The 21,723-nt window shown below is 36.1% G+C and overlaps 1 protein-coding gene across 3 annotated transcripts in view; it reads right to left on the bottom strand.

Moving 5' to 3' along the window:
* Window positions 1-21,171, bottom strand: part of kat80 (katanin p80) — a 122,707-nt gene extending 101,536 nt beyond the window's left edge. The window contains exons 1-2 of one of the 3 annotated variants that reach the window (XM_081757630.1): window positions 20,793-21,171; window positions 2,469-2,599 (exon numbers count right to left, since the gene is read on the bottom strand). In XM_081757630.1, the coding sequence (XP_081613756.1) occupies window positions 2,469-2,599; window positions 20,793-20,823 (162 nt within the window). In that variant the 5' untranslated portion in view covers window positions 20,824-21,171. The remainder of the gene's footprint in view (window positions 1-2,468; window positions 2,600-20,792) is intronic. The other 2 variants (XM_081757634.1, XM_081757636.1) reach the window with 2 other exon arrangements.
* Between the last annotated feature and the right edge of the window lie 552 nt (window positions 21,172-21,723).

Raw genomic sequence — 21,723 nt, 5'->3', positions numbered from 1 at the left:
GCATGATAACCTTGCCATGTCTTCAGGCCCATTCCGGCCGTTTTTCGATCAACCCATGATTCAAATTAATAATTTGTTGTCTGTAGCGATCCATATTCATTGTTTCACCAGGTCTTAATAACTCGTAGTACACCACACCACACTGGTCCCACCAAACACAGAGCATTGTCTTACGGCCAAAGCGATTTGGCCTTGCCGTCGATGGGCTGGCTTCACCAGGTACAAGCCATGATTTTTTTTTTCGCTTCGGGTTCTCAAAATAAATCCATTTTTCGTTCTCCGTGACAATACGATGCAAAAATGATTTCCTTTCGAACCGTTGAAGCAGGATTTCACACACGGTTTTTCGCTTTTCCATTTGTCTATCCATCAGTTGGTGTGGCACCCATTTTCCATACTTCTGGATCTTTCCCATGGCTTTTAAACGTTGGGAAATTGCTCCTCGAGTCACATTTAGTGTTTGTGCTAATGTTGCTTGCGATTGGGTTGTGTCTTCATCCAATAACGCCTGCAATTCCTCGTCTTTGAACTTTTTCGCTGCACCGGGATGTTCCTTGTCTGTCAAATCGAAATGTCCACTTTTAAATTGACGAAACCATGTCTCGCATGTTCTAATCACTGGAGCATGTTCACCGTAGGTTTCTACCAGCAACCGATGAGCTTCAGCTGCTTTTTTCTTTTGATGAAATAAGAACAGCAATGCATGCCGCAAATGCGATTTACTTGGAACGAAACTCGCCATATTCACTGAGGTAAACAACTCTGACACTATTCTGTTGGCCGAATATGACTTGTGTATTTTTGAAGGTTAATGTTTACAGAAACAAATGACGTACATGCCGCATCATAGAAATTATATATATTGCTAGAGACATCTAACGGCAAAACCGGCAAACTTCAACTAACACACCTGGTAAAAAATGAGCTTTATAAATGGTGATGTAAAAAATGCTGACTTTGACATTTTATATATCCGAATATAAAATGATCATGCCGCTTTCAACATATTACTGCATTTCAACAATGTATATATTTATGGCAAAGTTTGACCCATGTAACATAATTAGTACCGAGTTCTTGCTCATTCCAAATTTACAAAAAAGCAGCGTGTTCAGAAGTCTCGATACGGACTGCCTAATTTCTAGGTCAATTTCTCAGGAACTGGTAGCAATAGGAAAATAAAATATTAGACTTTCTCACGAAGGATGTAGGTACTTGTGCGCAAAATTTAATCAAAATCCCAGATAGTCACCTGGGGAAAGTTCGACCATTTATAATGGAATAACCCGTCTGTTCTGTTTGACCCGGTCTACGCTGCTTATGTGAAAGCATGTTATGACGTATCTCACACAGGCCGGATAGTTGAAAGTTTTTCTCTTTCTTTCTTCATTCTGATCTTTGTCGTGTGAATGACAATAAGCACCGAATAAAATGTACTGAGTGTAAAAATTTTATGTACAATTCATTGCACAAAAACAATTGTTGTAAAATGTACTTCTGTAATGAACAATCAATAACAAAGTGTTGTTTCTCTAGTTTTTGTTTTTAGTATTATACACAAAAGATTATACTAATTTTACATTTAAATGTTCTGTACAGAATTAAATAAAATTTATCCAATTAGTATGTTTCGCAAATAAATGTATTATAATTAATTATGCCTATTTTTTCATTGAGTGCCATAAATTGCTTATTCTTGAAACTATTGTATTTTTGACTATATACATACACAAGTGGTCCAATGCATGTTGTTCGACAATTTTTTAAAATCGGTGTTGCAAGGAGTTATCGAATCTGAAGTATCTCAGCTCCCAGTTGTTCTATCAATGTGGAGCAAAAGCCAAAGTGATTAGCAAATCGTAAATTACACGACTATGTATTAGCCATCACCGTCCATGAAGTACAGAAGAGTGGAAGATTGGTTTGAAAAAGTAGGTCATTGACGTTAAAAGTTCCGAGTTGAGCAGACGGTTTGCAAGAAGGCAAATGATCAGGAAGGTGAGCTTTTCTAGATAAAGAGATCTGATATAGAAGTGCTCATTCACCAAGTTTCAATCCTTAGACGTGTTCCACTTTTTTACAGAAATTATTAAAATTTAGAAAAGTGACAAACGTGCGTACTTCACAGGTATATATCTCTGGTGGGGGACCTGATAAAAATATACAATCCGTAACAGGTCTGTATGATATTATTATATACCAAAAATTAGGAGTTTCAGATTTCACTATAAGTACCTTTATTATTAACACAAATTTATACCTACAAATAAGCATAGGCAAAAGTACGGATAACTGATAGTTTACTGTAAAAACATCATAAATCAATAAGCAGTCGATGAATTTATGTTAGTTTTCACTCAGAACAAAATTAAATATTTCAAAATATATACATACTTTTTCCACATCCGTATTTGATATCTATTATTCAAGTATTAATGTAGAAGATAACAGAGGAATGATTTACTTACCATAATACAATTGGGCTTTCCTACAGCCCAAAGATTCACCTTCTTATCATCGCCCCCTGTGACTAGGACTCGGCCAGACTTATGTCCAAGAGCCAAACAATTCACATTTGCTCCATGAGCTACGAAGTCTTCTGGAAACAATAAATAATGATCAATTCCTGTATGAGGCATGAATTTCAAACTTAATTTTCACAAATACTTTTATTTAAAGTATATAATTATCCTTCCAATTATACAAAATTAAGATTTTCAAAAAAAAAAAAAAAAAAAAAAGCTAAAGAACTGGTTATAAAAATTGCTCCACTAAAGAAAACAAAAGACACGTAAAAAGTTATAAGATGTATAGGCATCCATTATTATTTTATTAAGGAAACAAACTGAATTTATGTACACAAATGCTGGCATGAATCACCATTAATGTTAACGTATAGATTGATCTTAAACTTCATGTTTTTATCTGTCGGCTATTTAAAGATGACTGTCGAAGAAAGAGTTGCCAGCAATACCAATCTACTTAACAAAAGGGAGCACCTCAAATGTTGCAGAAATCATTCAATTTAGATCTTCAGCCCTATAAGCCTAGTATTTGTCCTACTGGAATTTGATTCAAGTAGTAATTAATAATTTTTCTATTTAAGCAAAAAACTGAATTACCCATGTTCTCAAGTAACGAATATAATTTTCGTTCTAAGCATGTAACTAAAGTTTTTGAAGTATTAACTTACTGGTAAGCCTGATTTCCTAAATTTACGAAACTGGTACGATAAGGAGAATATGACAGCCAGAAAATAAAATGTAAGATGAAAACTTCTCGTAACAGTTCCATCTCTCAATAGGTGATCTCTTAAATTTATTATCAAATACACTGAAACTAAGGCCAGATTTGTTTATATATATATATATATATATATATATATATATATATATAATTTTAAATGAACCCTGAACTAGTATTAACATTGTGCACTTAATTATCTTCTTCTATTTCCACAACTCTGCCACCTGTCAACTAGGTGTTAAATCCACTACCGGTAGGATTCAGGGGATTTTGATGCAAAGAACTCGGGTATTTGTTTGTTGCATATATTTAGCATCACACAGTGACTTTCCATAAAGATTGCAAAATAGACTAAAATTTGTTGGTGCAAGAGCCGGTAAATGCGGTGCGTCGGCAAGTTTCTTCCATTCCAATTCCGCAGACTTAAAATAGTTCATTCTTGCAAAGTGCAGGAGGGCACTGTCCCGCAGATGAGTACACACTTATGATTTATCAGCACAGGACAATTTTCTTTTTTCTTCAGCACCGCAGACCGTAGCCATTACAGTTGCTTACAATAAACCGAATTAAGTGTTCACTTCGGTTGAGAAGTTTAAATCTGATGAAGCCACGCACACACATCATCATTTTGCCGGAGCAGACATCGTGTTTCGCCATCTCAGTCACCCCTTACCAAGAAATGGGTCTCTTCTGTGATAGGAAAGAGAAAATACCCACATGTTGCTACTTTAGCTGTGGATATTGATTTGTAGGGTACTTATCTTCCTTCAAGGGTTAGTCATAACTCTTGCAATATTCTGGTACGCAACTCGCGTATATTTATTGTAGTTCAATGAAAGCAGGTTAACGTTCGAAATGTAGCCCCTGTAGTTGGACTATCTGCAGCCACCTTCCTGCCAGTTCCTCGATACCACTACATCTTGAATTAAAGGCAAACAAGTCAGTCACTGCTGTTTCCACCTCATGCTAGCTGGTAAAGCACTGTACCTTCTAGAAGTACGCCATGGACTGAAACAGGTAGTAATTCGAAGGGGTAAGTTCGGGACTATATCCCAGTTCAGGTGTGACACAAGTTCGATGTCATCAGGTTTCTGAATTTTTTGTTGTATTTTAAGAGCCGAGTATGATTTTACGTTATTCTGTGTGTTTACAGTTCAACAATGCAGGATTTTTGGCCTAGTGTAGCATACATTCGCTCCAACGTAATAAAAGTAGGCATTGATGGTACAACTAATATGAACAAACTAAAAGTGAATTATCCCTTCGTAGTTCCACCATTCACAGAGTAGGGCTTATGCTCGAAACGGTCCTATTTGATGACCAGTTCTAGAAGTTGGCCCTTGTCAACCACAGATTTGCACATTTGGATTTCAGAAAAATACCAACTTTTCGCCGCATGTGGCAATCCGTTTCAGGAAATGCACATCACGCTGAGTTTGCATCAGCTGTCGGTATACATCCACTCTCCTCTGAGTCAGAGTTGGGGAATTCATATAACACAATGCGGCAGCTCCTGGTGGTTTTCTCGAGTTCGTGAAGGTGATGCGCTGCAGTAAACTGGGACATACCGAGTTAGTTTGACAATAGTCGTGTGCTCGTAGATGGATTTTTCTCAATGGCGCGTCGTGTGATATTAGAATCAGCTACCTTGGGACGACCGGATCTTGACTCACTCTCAGCATTTTATAACCTGCAAGAACTTTCTGGCACCTCCTCGTTCGCATAACAGATGATTTGGGTTGCTGCCACAGCGATATACCCGAGTCCGAACTTATACAATAACAGTTAAGGTATCAAAACATTGTTAACACCCGCACTGCTACTAAGAATTTTCTGAAGATACTGATCAAGTAGCGGCCTCCGTGTTACGTAGTTCGCTTGTCACACTTCCTCTTGAGTGAGTTTCACCTTGTATTTATGATTGATCACGGTGTATATACGAGCATGATGTTTTGATTCTGGAAATATTGCAAGACCTATAACTCTCCTCTGTAGTGTAAACGAGTAATCGAGCACCTATAGATACTGAATAGGTGGAATAATGTTCTGTGTCCAATTCTTCCTGCCTTGCCAGATACAGTTCCCTTGTCCTGGCATTTCGGTAAGACTAATTTCTCCCGAACGGAATTCCTGGAACTAAATCTCTGGTACTTCTTCGTATCGAGGTTCCCTGCTTTCGCCGCTGCTGTTGCCGAACAACCCGAATTAAACTCATACAGCATTATAAGCCGCATGATACTCTGTTACTGGCATAGTTTAACTGTCCTCCGTTTACTCTCTAATTTGCCCGTCACATGACGCTGTCAGAAAACGATATTACTTATGGAATGGTTCAATACATTACACATGAAGACTTAAACTTTGTTGTATATTTAAAGACACTATATATTATGTTTATCTTGAGCCTTAACAGAGGAATGAGATTTGCATATTCTCAGTATGGATAACTCTCCCATACTTGATGGTCTATAGACTCACGCAGCATGAGACACCCATACTATCGTTCTTGTCATCTACTTTTCAACATGCAGATGTATTTAATAAAATGAAACAATATAACAATAGTATGTTGAGTACAGTATAGTCTCTATATTCTGAGCTTCCCTCCCCTCAAAAAAGAAAAAAAAATCCGATTGGTCACACAAATGACAACTCCATTCATAGTGCGCCTTCGAAAAATTTACGTTGTTAAACATTAAACAATGGTGTAACAACATGCAATGGATAGTAATACAACAATTTAAAACGGTTCCTTCTTCCTGCCCTCCCCAGTCGAGTTCTGATTGTAAGTAGGGTAGTTTTAAATCAGAGAAATTTAAATCACGATTTGTGTCGATTTTTTTCTTTTTTTAAAAACAATCTTAAGATTTAAATCAAATATATTTTTCACAGAACAGAACTAAAACGTCGTATTTCTGACCATTCTGGGTTACTAATCGAATGTTTAAACAAAATATCTCACTAAAAACAGAGCTTATCTTTGCACCCGTGAAATCATTTTTACCTTTATGTTAATATTTTGACTCGCTTGGGAGCCATGTTCACAACCATTTTTCACTTTTATGCAGGCTGATATATATAAAAGACCACGGGTTGCAAAAGTAAGCTTTGTTATTTTATTAATTTAAGATGAACTCCACAGTATATACCAGCAAAATATCTCGTTTTTTACTTTGAAGTTAATGAAACAAGAATTCTGACAATACATTTGAATTACTCATTTCATATCGTACAGGAGACTATAGAGAAAAGCGTGAATCTTTTTAATATTCGAGACACAATTTTTAGTTAAGATCTGTATCAGGGTTGGCTGGTTTAAACCAAGATGGTTTAAACCATAGTTTAAACCAGAAAACAAAAAAGGTTCGTAAAAGTGTAACTATTCATAAAATCTTGACGAACACACATTTGTGGGTTATCACGTTTCACTCCCATATATTACTCGTACTATATTCAGACCTAAATTCCACATTCATTACTCAAAGAGATTATATTACAAAAGCAACCTTTTTTATGTAACGTTATGGATGTTTCTTTTGTGATTTTTTTATAGTTTGTTATTATTGTTATGCAACCAAAGGAAAATTCTAAACATTGTTTCGTTTTAATAATGTTTACTATTGATAAAATACATCGAAATGCCGTTTTTTTTGGAAGAGGGTCATACAAACCCCACGAGAGGCAATTATTGAAATCATAAGAATCTTTGGTAACTATTTATGTATAAATAGGTCAGAGCCAAAGTGGACTCAAATAATTCGTATCTTTATTCATTTTTCTTACTGATATGCAAAGGAAGTCGTTATATTTCTTTAACCTGGACTAATAAAAGTCGTAGTGAACTGACTTGAACTAAATTAGTTCTTCTGTACTCTGTAGTACTTTGAAATTGTCCATATGTAATTCTGTATAATGGTTCCACTTGTGCAATTGTTTATCTTTTTGTCCTTCTGAAATGACTGTTGACGATTATATTAAGAAGTATATAAAGATTAGTTCAACGTATTTTTTTATCAGGAATCCCTCGTGAGTGAGTCGGCAGACGTATCGCATTTGTAGCCAATTAGTCCCGGTTTCGAGTTCAAATGGAGGACAATTTCTCTTGGATGTAAGTCGAGAAGCGGTTTGGATTCCGCTTTAAGCTTATGTGACCCCTTCCAGCATAACCCGGTTGTTGCATACTAACCCAAGGCGAAATAAGCGTATTTCTGTCCATATGTGATATAAATACAAATTATTATTATTATTATTATTAAAAAAAAAAACTGGTTTAAACCAAAAAAACCGGGTTTAAACCAAAAAACCCTGTTTTTTTGTTTTTTCAATAAGAACCATCGTTTTTGCCAACCCTGATCTGTATATTTCATGTTAATACATATCGTAGTCATTTTATCGTGACTGGAACGCCTGCATATAACGGGCCGAATCGTTTAAAATAATGTTTGAATAGTTACTTCATCCAGCTTATCATATCACTTATTAAAATACGCATCCTTAAGAGGACGGCTAGGAGGATTGCAAAATTTTATGCCGAGAATAGTGTGCCATAAAAGCCGCTGACGTTTGAAAAATGAAATTCAATATATAAACTCCTAGGAAAATGGTTGAACCATTTGAAATGAATTTTTGAACATAGTCAATACTTGGCTCTCGGTGAGTTTTTCTTATGTCCCTTTTATCAGAAGGCGTATCCTGCGGGGAAAAGTTCAAAAGTTATACCAAAAACATAGTATCTCACAAGCCCTTTAACACAGGCAGAAAGAAATATGTAAATACACTCGTTATTGAAAATAAATTGTCACATATCCCACAACCTTCGAAAATTAAATCTCTAAATGAGGAACATTTCCGTAATACTACAATTACCTACTTTGTATCATAAAATGTCGACAGTGAGGAAACGGTTAAACCGTGAGGAAGAAAAGGAGTGCCAAAGAAATACGTAAGGATAATCCAAAGTACCGGTGTTCACACAGGAGCTACTACCCAAGTTGAAAGAGTAGGATTAACATGCCAAATCCCTGTTAGGATTGGACTAGGCCAAGGCTCAGCCTTAAACCCGTACCTCTTCAACTGTCATGCTACAACTCAAGATGTAAGAGATGAAGCCCCTTGCCGTATGATATTTGCAAACGATAATATAATATGCTACATAAATACGGGAGAAGTGAGCAGGAAAGTTGGAGGAAGATTCTGGAAAACAGAGGCCTAAAAAATAGTAGAAAGAAAACAGAATATACCGATTTCAATAGGGAATGAATCGGAGAAGTAATCCTACAACAACAACAACTGAATGAAGTGAAAAATTTTATTAAATATTTAGCTCATTTGCTGCCAAGAATGGTGATATGCACGTAGATATAATGCAGGAAGCATAGTGAAATTGGGAGAAGTATGTGGCGTTCTGTGTGACTGCAGAGCCAAAAAGTGATGATTTATAAAATAATGGTTGGGCCAGCAATGACATGCGAGAAGAAACATGGCCAATAAATAAAGGAAAAATGATTGAATGTTACCGAAATAAGAATGCCACGCCGGATGTATGGGATAACAAGAAGAGAGAGTGAGGAGCGAGAAGAATAACAAACCAAGTCACTTCGGATATTAGATGGGGCAAATCCGTAAATAATAACAATCCTGCAGAATATAGTGAGTGAAGTAACCGTAGGAGACAGATGTTAAAACTGAAAGAAAAATAGAAAAGTTTTGATTTAAGAAATTTCTGTACGTTTAATAGTTTTTCTTTTAATAATAATAATAATAATATGACGCGCCGAAGATCCCCAGGCTACTCATATAACCACGATAAAGCTGAACGCTAACTAACTAACTAACTAACTCTATGGCCTATGGAACCCGCAGGTTCAGTGCCGCGTTCACAAAAGCTCTCCACTGACTTCTATCCTTAGCTAATTGCATCCAGTTTCTACTTTGTATTCCTATCTCTGCGAGATCCATCTTAATATTATCCTCCCATCTGCGCCTAGGTCTTCCTAATGGTCGTTTTCCTATGGGTCTTCCAGTCAAGACTTTGAAAGTGTTTCTACTTTCTTCCATTCTAGCTACATGACCTGCCCACCTAAGCCTCCTAGACTTGACGACCCTAACAATGTTGGGTAAACCGTATAAACTACGTAGTTCCTCGTTATGAAGTTTCCGCCATTCCCCATTCTCGTTCCTTTTTGGTCCGAATATTCTTCTCAGGATCCTGTTCTCAAATACTTTCAGTCTATGTTCTTCCCTCAGAGTAAGTGACCATGTTTCGCAACCATACAGAACAACAGGCATGATTATCGTTTTATATATTTTAAGCTTCAAATTCTTCGACAGAATTCGCGACGACAAGAGATTTTGAACCGAATAGTAACACGAATTCCCTGCTTTTAGTCGACATTTAATTTCTTCGTGAATATGATTTTCATCTGTTAATATTGATCCTAAATATTTGAAAGTATCAACTTTATCAAAAGTATTATTTAATATTTTAACGCCCCCACGATTTGCCGTATTACGGTCCCGACGCACTTCCATGTATTTAGTTTTCTCTGCATTTACTTCTAAACCCATGTCCCTGCAAGCATTTAATAAGATCTCTGCATTTATTTCTACTGTTCTCCTATCATCCCCTATTAAATTTACATCATCAGCATATGCCATCACCTGGTGAATACCGTTCAACTGTAGGTCCTGGTTGCTAAGCTGAACGCTACGTTACATATATATTGGTCTAGTGGCCAGCGAACGTGCTTTATGTGCATATGGTCCCGGATATGATTCTTAGTGGGACGGCACAAAAATTTAATTTTAAAATAGGCCTAATTCAATTTCATGGCATTACTCGGGCAGACGGTTCTACCAAATTTTGACACATTTTTTTGCATTTTCCGGTTTCTTTTTGCAGAACATGCATTAAATAAGTAGCTAGTGCATAAACCACGAACCAACTTGTGCTAGGTGGCTACTAAAAAGCACGAATGCTATCTAACCGAGTCAGGGCAGGAGTACAGTAGCGGGGCACGAGCAGTAGCGAGGGGGTGCGTCCGTAGGGAGCAGGTGCGTAAGCGACGGGGACTATACACATAAACGAGGATAGTGGAAAAACACTTAAAATATCCGTAATAACCGTCTACTCGAGAGAAGCCTATTTTGGCCCCGGGGAGCAGCTGATTGACAGTATGTAGGGGGCGCCATTTCGATACAAAATTGGGAGGAAAGGGGGCAGATATACTTATTTGCCCCGGGCTCAATATTTCGTAGATCCGGCCCTGCTTCACATAGTTGATTTTACGCTTCATCTTACTATGACGCTACAGAAACTTTATATGACGTTCTTTATCACACAATTCTTTGTAATAAGACCGTATGTTTGCATTACATCCATCGCACACGTCCATGACTAACGTATGAAACGGAAATTCCCGCCGTTTATTTCTATCCTATTTGTATTCTTGTATTCTTCCGCTTCAGAAACTAGTTACACATACAATACTTTCATTACCATTCAAAATCCATTTCAATATGCTGTGCAACGACAGATATTATTTATAGTAACAACCTCATCCCTTCACAAAAAATGTTACACATCACATTTTACCTATAAAATTTGTTTTTGGTACAACCGTCTGCTCGAGTGAACTCAATTTCATTAAACTTCCGTCTCTTTTATCCTAAAAGGCAACCATGGGACGCTGAACTAAACATTTTCTTTCATTTCAATGCTACGTTACGAATTAAAATGTAACAAATTGTTTTATTTATGTTGTGCTTCTGCGATTTCGATATCGGGTCATTTCACGTCAGTTCATCCAGCGAAAAACCGAAATGTCACGCACCGACTTAGATTTTATTGATATTTGGTACCTAACCACCACAACTAACTTGTGCAAAATTTCAGAGCTCTCGCTCAATCCGTTCATATGTTAGGATCTATCAAAATTTTGACATGGTAGGCAGAAAATTCTACTCGCGACAGCCGGAAATGGTGCATCGAGGTTTGAAATTTCCCTAATAACATGCTGATATAAATCCTTTGAGGCAACAGCCCTATCCATTCTAATCCAGAATTGTCTGTAGATTTCAAATCTGTGGTCAAATTTGACATACCATCAACCTAAAGTGCAATTTTGTACAAAAAAAAAAAAACTAGTAAAAGGTATACTTGAAATACGAGCCTCAGCTAGAAGTACAAAAATGGCTCTACTTCAAAAAGTACCAAATTCACAGAAATAACTCCTAGATATTCTGAAAGAGGATGAAATTTATTATAAAAATGAAGTGAAAATCGTGTTGGGTATTTGAGCACGTAATGTACTACATTAAAAAATGTCAAAATGAATGAAAAGAATTGTCGAAGTTTCCCTCCTGCCCCTTTTCGTTGACATGGCTATTACTATGTGGCAGCAATCAGAAGCTCCCTGGGTGAACAAAGAATGAGGTGACCAATTCCATTTCAAATCGTCCAGGCAAACCACAATTGGTCTCCATCATAGTTTCAGATTTCATTTATTTTTTCTTTAATATAGGATCTTCATGCAATATTATTAGACCCACATTTTTTCTTTTTGCTGAAAAAATTTTCTTCGATATACAGCCTTCCAAAATGGCTGCCCTCCTCTCGGATTGCTCGAAAAACTGAAAAACATGTCAAAAAGTTTTGTTGTAGGGAAACGAATATACTTAGTAACATAATCGCAATAACAGGAAGAGTATAAAGTTGTGTTTCGGTGTAGGGCCAAATTCGTCTATTGGTCCAATAGGAATCACGCAATTTACTCGCAATGTTGCCAACTTTGATGAAATTTTTGCTAACTTAAAACTTTTTTTGTCCTCACGAGCAATACCAACCATCTGCTTCTAGCATCGAAATCTACTCCATAAGGTCTCTTGAAAATATAGAGGACTTACGTTTCTGATTATTACACCCCACGTTATAGCATGATGAAAAGCTGAAAATTTCATTAAGACGCCATGTTTGGACGCCATTTTCTCAAAAACCCCACCTTTTAAAAATCTGAAGTTTTACATGTATTGGAGAAGTATCTAAGTATTTAATATCCGTTAACCGTTCATGCGGCTGCAGCCCCTAACATTCGCAATTAATTATTGAAATTTCGATTTTTGTACTTGAAATGTAACATTTCCTATGGGCATTTAGGTCCTATACACAAGGCGATTTGAAAGGGAGTATGAAAATTTTGCGAAATGAATCCTGACATCATATCCAATAGAAAAGTTCCTATAAACGTGAGTCGAATTCCGCTTCCTTTTCGAGTTACAGGGTTTCCAACACGGGACCCAAAATCGGCTCGCGAAAATGGAAAATAAAATATAAATTTCGTGTTAAATCAGAACTATGTGCTAAAGTTATGATGAAGTTCAGAAAGTTGATTTGTATCAATATGACAATTTTTACGTGCGTTGCAATTCGGTTGGCAGTGTTGCCAACTTGGTAGAACTTTTATTTGTTTGCAAATGATACTACGTGGTTTTTATTTGATATTTGGTATTCATTAATTGCAAACATCACATGAAGAACAATTTTCCCCACATTACCACAGTTTTCGAAAACTTACATGTACTTCATTAAAAGGTTTATCTCGTGCGTTATTGATAGTTTGCAACATTAAGTGTGAATTTCTTTTGATGTTTGCCTTCATTAGTAAAACCAAAATGTCGAATAAAAACTAAGTCTATGTAAGTTGTAATAATAATAATAATAATAATAATAATAATAATAATAATAATAATAATAATAATAATAAAGAAGAAAAAATATTTTTTATTATTGCAAAAGCTCTTATAACCACGCATCAAGTTCAAACTTGTTCAAGAAGTTCTGCTGCAACCACGAAACAGTTTACTACGAGATTCGGTGTCGTGAACATCGTCCTAGTGTTCTCTGGAATCATGAAAATTGTTTTCACTGGTAACATGACATTGTAGTGCACTAGTTACAGTGTTTGTGTGAACAACAATGGGGAATTCCTATTACAGTAAGGACCGTATTAAATGTGTTGATGATTCTAAAAGCCATAAGATAATTATGTGCAGAAAGAATTCTTGACAAACATTTTATCTTGCGTACGGCGTAGTATTAGGAGATGATGATTATTTGTGTAAAGGGTGCTTTGAATATTTACCGTGAACAACGTGAATGTGTGTGAGATGTTGGTGACCACGAAAGATGTAAATATGAAATTATGCACCAGCACTATAAAGAATTTGTTCATCTAAATGTAGATTTGGAAACCATTAACCAGACAGTTAACATGCTAAACATGAATGTGTTCCCATTAACACGCTATACGCAGCTACATATTTTACCGCAAGATAATTTTTTTTTTTTTTTTGTCTAGATTCTTTCTGTGCACAATCCTCTTATGGCATTTAGCATAATCAACACATTTAATACGGTCCTTACTGTAATAGGACTTCCCCATTGTTATTCACACAAACACTTAACTAGTGCACTACAATGTCATGCTACCAGTGTAAACAATTTTCATGGTTCCAGAGAACACTAGGACGATGTTCACGACACCGAATCACACAAACTATCAATAACACACGAGATAAAACCTTTTAATGAAATACATATAAGTTTTCGAAAACTGTGGTGACGTGGAGAAAATTGTCCTTCGTGTGATGTTTGCAATCATTAATGAATACAAAATATCAAATAAAATCCACGTAGTGTCATTTGGAAACAAATAAAAGTTCTACCAAGTTGGCAACACTGCCAACCGAATTGCAACGCACGTGAAAATTGTCATATTGATACAAATAAACTTTCTGAACCTTATCAAAGCTTTAACACATAGTTTCTGATTTAACGCGAAATATATATTTTATTTTCTATTGTCCCGAACCGATTTTGGGTCCCGAGTTGGAAACCCTGTAACTCGAAAAGGAAGCGGAATTCGACTCATGTTTATAGGAACTTTTCTACTGGATTTGATGTCAGGATTCATCTCGCAAAATTTTCATACTCCCTTTCAAATCGCCTTGTGTATAGGACCTAAATGCCCATAGGAAATGTTACATTTCAAGTACAAAAATCGAAATTTCAATAATTAATTGCGAATGTTAGGGGCTGCAGCCGCACGAACGGTTAACGAATATTAAATACTTAGGTACTTCTCCAATATATGTAGGAAAAAAAAAATTAAAAGGTGGGTTTTTTGACAAAATGGCGTCTTAATGAAATTTTCAGCTTTTCATCATGCTATAATGTGGGATGTAGTAATCAGAAACGTAAGTCCTTTACATTTTCAAGAGACCTTATGGAGTAGATTTCGATGCTAGAAGCAGATGGTTGGTATTGCTCGTAAAAAAAAAAAAAAAAAAAAAAGGTTAGCAAAAATTTCATCAAAGCTGGCAACATTGCGAGTAAATTGCGCGATTCCTATTGGACCAATAGACGAATTTTGGCCCTCCACCGAAACATACAACTTTATACTCTTCCCGTTATTGCGATTATATTACTAAGTACACTCGTTTCTCTACAATAAAATTTTTAATTTGACATGTTTTTCAGGTTTTCGAGCAATCCGAGAGGAGGGCAGCCATTTTGGAAGGCTGTATATCGAAGAAAAAAAATTTTCAGCAAAAAGAAAAAATATGGGTCTAATGAATTTGTATATAGTTTCTTATTTTAAAAAGCAAGCTAAATCTGAGACAGTCGTGTGCACCACCCTGGACGATTTGAAATGGAATCACTCAGGTAGGCCTACAACAAAGGAGAGAATTTGAAAGGCAAAAGCTGTGACACATTTGGAATTACAGAATAGTACCAGAGGCTGCATAATCTGCAATATTGCGATTTGTAATTACTAACGTTTGTAAATTAATTAATGAATGCATAAAGTAATTAATTAATTACTTATTTTCTGATTTCATTTTTAGGATTGAAATGGAAGGTGAAGGTTCATCTAAAGTTACTGAGACTGATCTACGTTCTTGCAGGTTAGATTGTGGACATCCAGACTCAAAATGCCACTAGAGTACATATGATTCTACGAAGGAAATTCTGCCAGTTAATAATGAAACTTTCGCAGAGAGTGAAATTGAACTTATTTTGTGGAGGTCTAAATTACAAGGTTTCAATGAGAACCTGACTATTTGTTTTCATCATAATCCGTGGTATTTGCATCACTATGGACTAGCTCACAAGAAATGTTCTGATCCTTTTACAAGCCAGAAGAAAATAGTGAGACGTGATTTGCGAACAGTGACGCTGGAACTTGCTAAAACCGTCAAGAAACATCTGAATGTTATGTTATTCAGATCAGAAAATGTGCTCCAACTGCTGCAAAAGAGTGGAGAAGGAAATCGCCACTGTCAAACAAGGAAGACCGTGTTCAGACATGCCAGAGTCAGCATCTCTACACAAAAGTTCAGAGAGAATTCAAATTTGATCCGGATACAAGGCAAGCTGCAGATGAAAAAGAAAAAGCAAAGCTTGATGCAAGTTTAAATCATTTAGGTCTTTCACTTTTAAAATTGCATGGTGTTCCTGCACACCAGCGTGTAGCAGGCGTAAAAAATCAAAGTGATGCACGAAGTAGCAAAGTTAACAATGAAACGCAGTTTACAGATTGATCGTACAGAACATTTGTTATCTGACACCAGTGATTCGGACTTAAGAACCAGTGCAAATGAATTAAAAGAAAAAGCAGCAGATCTGGATCGCTTAGTTCTGTTAATGAAGTAGAAGATAGCTATAGCAAATAGACGTGAAAACCTTCAAATTCTCCTATTGCTCCAGAGTCATGGTCCCGCAATAAAGTGTCTGATGTTTTTAATGTTAGTGAATACATCGTTAGGCAGGCTGCGACATTAAGTAAAAGCAAGGGTATATGCTCCTTACCAGAACACAGATTAGGGAAAAGACTACCTGAAGAAACTGTAACTTTAGTTCAAAATTTCTATCAAGATGACGAATTTAGTCGAATACTTCCTGGAAGAAAAGATTTTGTGAGTGTTAAAAGAAATCTCCACATGCAAAAACGACTAATATTGTGCAATCTAAAGTGAGCTTTATGTTGGTTTCAAAGAAAAACATCCTGGCATTAAAATTGGGTTTTCCAAATTCTGCTTATTAAGGCCTAAATGGTGTGTTGTTGCAGGTTCAACAGGTACACACAGTGTCTGTGTACCACTCATTAAAATGTAGATTTATTGTTGCATGCCATTAGTTTAAAAAAGGAAGATCTTAATTTCACTGATGGTGTGTGATAAAAGTAATAGAAATTGTATGTCACGAGTGCGTATGAAATGTCCCCACGATAGCAGTAAAATAACAGAATTTCTCCAAAACATAATCGAGGAGTACTGGGATGACGAGCAGGTGAGCTTTGCAGAGTGGGTCAATGTCGATCGTGGTCAGTTAGTAGAAAGAACACTACCAATTCCAGAATTCATTGATCATTTTTTTCAGGAGCTCCAAGGATTAATACACCATTCATTGATAAGAGGCAGGCAACTTACCTAAAGGAACGTAAACAAAATCTCTCTTATGATGAAGTCATTATATTGATGGACTTTGCTGCAGAGAGTTATGGTTTTCTATTGCAAAATGAGATACAGACTTATGGAGTCATGTGTCAAGTACCTTACACCCAGTTGTACTTTATTTTATTGAAACTAACAGTGTAACTGAGAAATCTCTGTTTTTTATCTGATGTCTTACATCATGACCTGCCTTTTGTGTATAAAGTCCAATCTGAAATCATGTCGTTCTTAAAGAGTAAATATCCACATATTATAAAAAGGTCGAATATGTAACAGATGGATGTACTGCACAGTATAAAAACTACAAGGGCTTGTTAAATCTGTGCCATCATCTCCAAGACTTTGGCTTATCTGCTTGTTGATCTCTCTTTGCCACCAACCATGGCAAGTCACCTTGCAATGGAAATTGTGGCAGTGTGAAACGCTGTGTTACAAAGGCAAATCTGCAGATGCCATTTCAAACCCAGATAACAAAGGCATGACGTTTGCAAGCGTCAGTTGTCGAAAATTGCCTTAAAAAAAAAAAAAAAAAAAAAAAAAAAAAAAAAAAAAAAATCTGCATGAAGGTGAGATTAACAACGTAAGAAGTGTGTTAGCAAATAGTTTCCAGATTGGTCAAACTGTAGCAGACACAAGAGGTTTCCATAAGTTTGTACCACTGACAAATACAGCTATAACAGCAAGACGATTGAGTATAGATGAAACACCAGATTTAGTGTTTAACTTTGTACCACAATATGATGAGTTGGAAAAGTTAGCTTACCAGCAAATTAAAGTTAATTGCTTTGTAGCATGCATCTATGATAATAAGTGGTATATCGGATTAGCAGAGAAGTAGATTCTAACAATGCGGATATAAATACAAAATTCATGCATCCAGCTGGCCCTGCAGCAACCTTTTATTGGCCTATTAGAGCTGACACATGTTGGGTCCCAGTACAGCACATTTTATCTGTTATTGAGACTCCATCTACTAGTACCGGTAGGCAATACCAACTGAGTAATAAATGTAAATTATTAATTGAACAGAAATGGAAAACTATCGCCAAAAAATGAAATGCATAGGCCTATGTAAGTGTGTTTGAGTGATGAGAAATATTACAATTACCTGTACATTGTGGAAAACTGCATTTTTATTTCTTGTTTAGCTTTAAGCCAAATACCCAACACGACTTTACTTCATTTTTATAGGAAATTTCATCCTCTTTCAGAATATCTAGGAACTATTTCTGTGAATTTGGTACTTTTTGAAACAGAACCATTATTGTACTCCTACCTAGGCTCGTTTTTCAAGTATACTTTTTTTTTTTTTTTTTTTTTGTACAAAAGTGTACTTTAGGTTGATGGTATGTCAAATCTGACCACAGATTTGAAATCTACAGACAATTCTGCATCAGAATGGATAGGTCTGTTGCCTCAACAGCATGTTATTAGGGAAATTTTAAACCTCGATGCACCATTTCCGGCTGTTGCGAGTAGGAATTTTTGCCTACCATGTCCAAATTTTGATGTACCCTAACATGTGAACGGGTTGAGCGAGAACTTTGCAACTTGAATTTTGCACAAGTTAGTTTTGGTGGTTGTAGATCAAGTGTACCAAATATCAAATTCCGAGTCGGTGGGTGACATAGCCTAGATGAACTGACGTGGAATGACCCTATTCCGTTGTGGCACATTGACTGTGAAATTTAAAATACTGCAGCTCATTTTCTTGTTCATAGCTAATACCAAGTTACTTTAATTTTTTTATTATAAGAAAATATTACCTAAGACACTGCAAATGCCTGACTATCAAATAAGAAAACCAATTACTACAAGCGTTTACATGGATATTAACAACCATTTTAGGAAGTGTTAACTTTCTCTCGACACACCGTTTGAAAAAAAAAAAAATGCTTACAGAAAATCAGTAAAATCACTCATTTTCCGTGTAAAACGAGAAAGCCTCGGTCTGATCTAACTCAAATTACCGTTACTACATCGTATTTTAATAACTTTCATCAGATTTGACATCACCACTCTATTTTTGAGTAAGTGCCACAGAACAGGTCCAGGGATATCGAACCTAGCCGAAATTAAACTAAACCCAGCCTAACCTGGACTAACTTAACTTAACCTAAATCTTAATATGCTGAACCTACTTTGTGGCACAAAAGCCCATTAAAAAAAATCTTCAAATAAAAAAAAAAAAAAAAAAAAACATTCCGGGAAGTTCTGTACTTAGTATCCATTTTAGTAGCTATGCTACACAAAACTACTTCACTTACGTATCCTTGTATCATATTGTGATCATCTGTAAAACTAAGCCTTTACACTCAAATAAAATCTGAGAATTTACCTGTGTACTATGAACTACGCACATTTTTTTCAAGTCTTCCCGAAGATACTGCACAAAGTTTCGACAGAAGTCGGATAAATGTGTGTGTGTAAGTGAGCGTTTTTTTTTTTTTAAACTTTTATTGTAAACTATATTCTATGAATTTTGTAAATGTTTAGGTGGTAGATAAGGCTTCTTATAGCCTTAACCTCGACATGTCAAACAAGTCGAATAAATAGATACTATATTCGGGAATTGTATGTATTAGTGTTAAAAATTTAAATTGTTCGAAAAACAACGCAAGATTGCAAATATTATTTGACTGGGTCCTTTCACCGACAACAAACAAACAAAAATAAATCTTTTAGAATCAGACAGTAAAGTTGAAGACCCTTAAAAAAAATGGAGGGACATGGTAATTCAGTAGCATTTATTCGGAAGTTGAACATCCGATAGTTTTCTACCAAAATCTGAATAAAAGCTATTAAAATTTATAATTTTTCAATTTCTACGTTCTTAACTGACTTCAGGCTTCCTTTCGTTACATCGCGAGGTGGGGGAAAGGTTAGATTAGGTTACGATCTAGAACAGAAGTACCCTTGGACGCATTATCCGTTATGTTGATAATATAAGTGCTCATTTCTTTCCCACAATGCAACTATTACGTTACCTTGCGCGAAGTAGTTCCCTCCACTCGCAGAATAGTCCCATGTTTATAACCGCTTATATATAACAAATAAACAGATTTGTCGAGATCCTTATATATTATCAAGCACACAAACGATTAAATTATCCATATTTCCCCTGTAAATTTTATAAATTTTCCTGGAAACGGACGTCCAACTTTGGAACTTAACCCGATTCAGTTGTAGAGCGCTTACTTCTGATAGTTCGGGTTCCTGGTTCAATTCCCGGTCAGGTAAATTTCTAGTGGACAACATCGTGTCCGTGAGTTTTGTCGGGGTACTCCTATTTCGTTCTATATTCTCATTTGACCGATTCATCCATCATCATTCACTTGCCTTAACCATCCATTTCCTTCAACCTAAAGGACATAACCTTGGGAGTTAAACTGAAAGGTTTTTTCCTGGGTTTATTCTGCATTCGAGGGGCCAAAACTAAAAACAGATGTTTACAGGAGAAACGAGTTTTTGTTACAGAAGGATAATTAATGTGTGAAGGGAACAGAACAGAAATGCGTAGTACAGGAACACGAAATATTGCCTTGGGAGGGCAAAACTAAGTAAAAGAAAAGAAAGAGAGAGAAAAAAAAAAACAGAAGCCATTGCCAATTTATACAAACCGTGAAGGTAAGCATAAACTTCCCATGAAACGCCTAACCAAAATCAGGCTCTATTTAGCAGAAAAGCATTCATTTTCATAAATAAAACTCCCCCTGCAAAAATATATATATATATATATATTTTTAATTTTTGCCCTAAAGGAATGATTCTTCTCTCATATACAAATCACGAGAGAATACACTAATTTTGGAAGGTTCTTTGTAAGTTACTGCCAGCTCTAGTTTTGTTATATAAGGGAAGTTCTAAGTAGCATATAGGCCTATACTTTTATTACACAGTATTTTTATTTTTATCGAAAAGGAATATTTGGTGAACCGACTTGTCACTCAAGAAAGTCCCAAATATGAAATTAAAGGTCACCATACATCCTAGACCACTAACGAAATAAAATATGATAATTTCACAATACTTACGCAATTTCCACGAACGTTTTGTGGATGCCATGTCATAAATAAATTATAAGCCCCTACAGCTAAACAGTTCACATATCACACATGTAAAATTACACTAGGTTTGTTGTTTTCCAAGCAACTGTGTCACCTGGGAAAAATCATCTTTTGACGCTCAAGGCCATAAATGCCGCCCACACCACATATTTTGTAGACCATATCAAGTTATCAGCTGCTGGAAGTAACTTTAATGAATCCAAAATTATAATACGCATCCACAGCATCTATCTCAAAAAGTCACTACCATAAATAATCTTCATCCTTGACATACAATCCAACACATACACGGTAACGCCATCTCTTATTATCTACCAACATGCTCCATTTTTTTTTTTTTTTTTTTACGTAGCTTCTTAAGAAAAAGTAGACAGCTTCTTGCGAACGTACAACGACTATTGCCATCATTACCTCATTTCAATTTGCAGTATAACTGGTTTATTTTGTGCCAATTGACGAACTATCAGCTGAGAAGAATTCCTGCAATGGTTATGTCTGTTGCAAATTAAAATTATAACATGAAACGCCTAGTGTTCATCCTATTAGCAAGTTTGTGGTTCTGATATTGCTCAGATTAAGAATAGGAGTGCACGATGGAAATTGTGCTAAATATAACGCTCTCTCTCTAAAATATTAACGCAAAACTGAGTATTTTATTAGCATACATACATGCGAGCCAGCAAGTTGTCCTAGATGAAGCCAAGGGCAGGACCGGATCTACGGGAGGGGGCAATTCGGGGCATTTGCCCCGGGGCGCAGCTGGTTGAGAGTATGTAGGGGCGCCATTTCGAACGCGAGATTATTAACTTTGTACATTGGAATTAGTTCAATGAATTTACATCGTGTCAGGCCGAAAATAAATCAAAAGTGCCTTAGTCTTATGAAAAGTGCCAAAAAG

Source organism: Thermobia domestica, chromosome 1, assembly GCF_964235325.1.
Source record: "Thermobia domestica chromosome 1, izTheDome1.hap1.1, whole genome shotgun sequence".
Lineage (NCBI taxonomy): Eukaryota > Metazoa > Arthropoda > Insecta > Zygentoma > Lepismatidae > Thermobia > Thermobia domestica.
The sequence above is the reverse complement of the archived record's forward strand: the minus strand, read 5'-3'. Positions and strand labels throughout refer to the sequence as shown.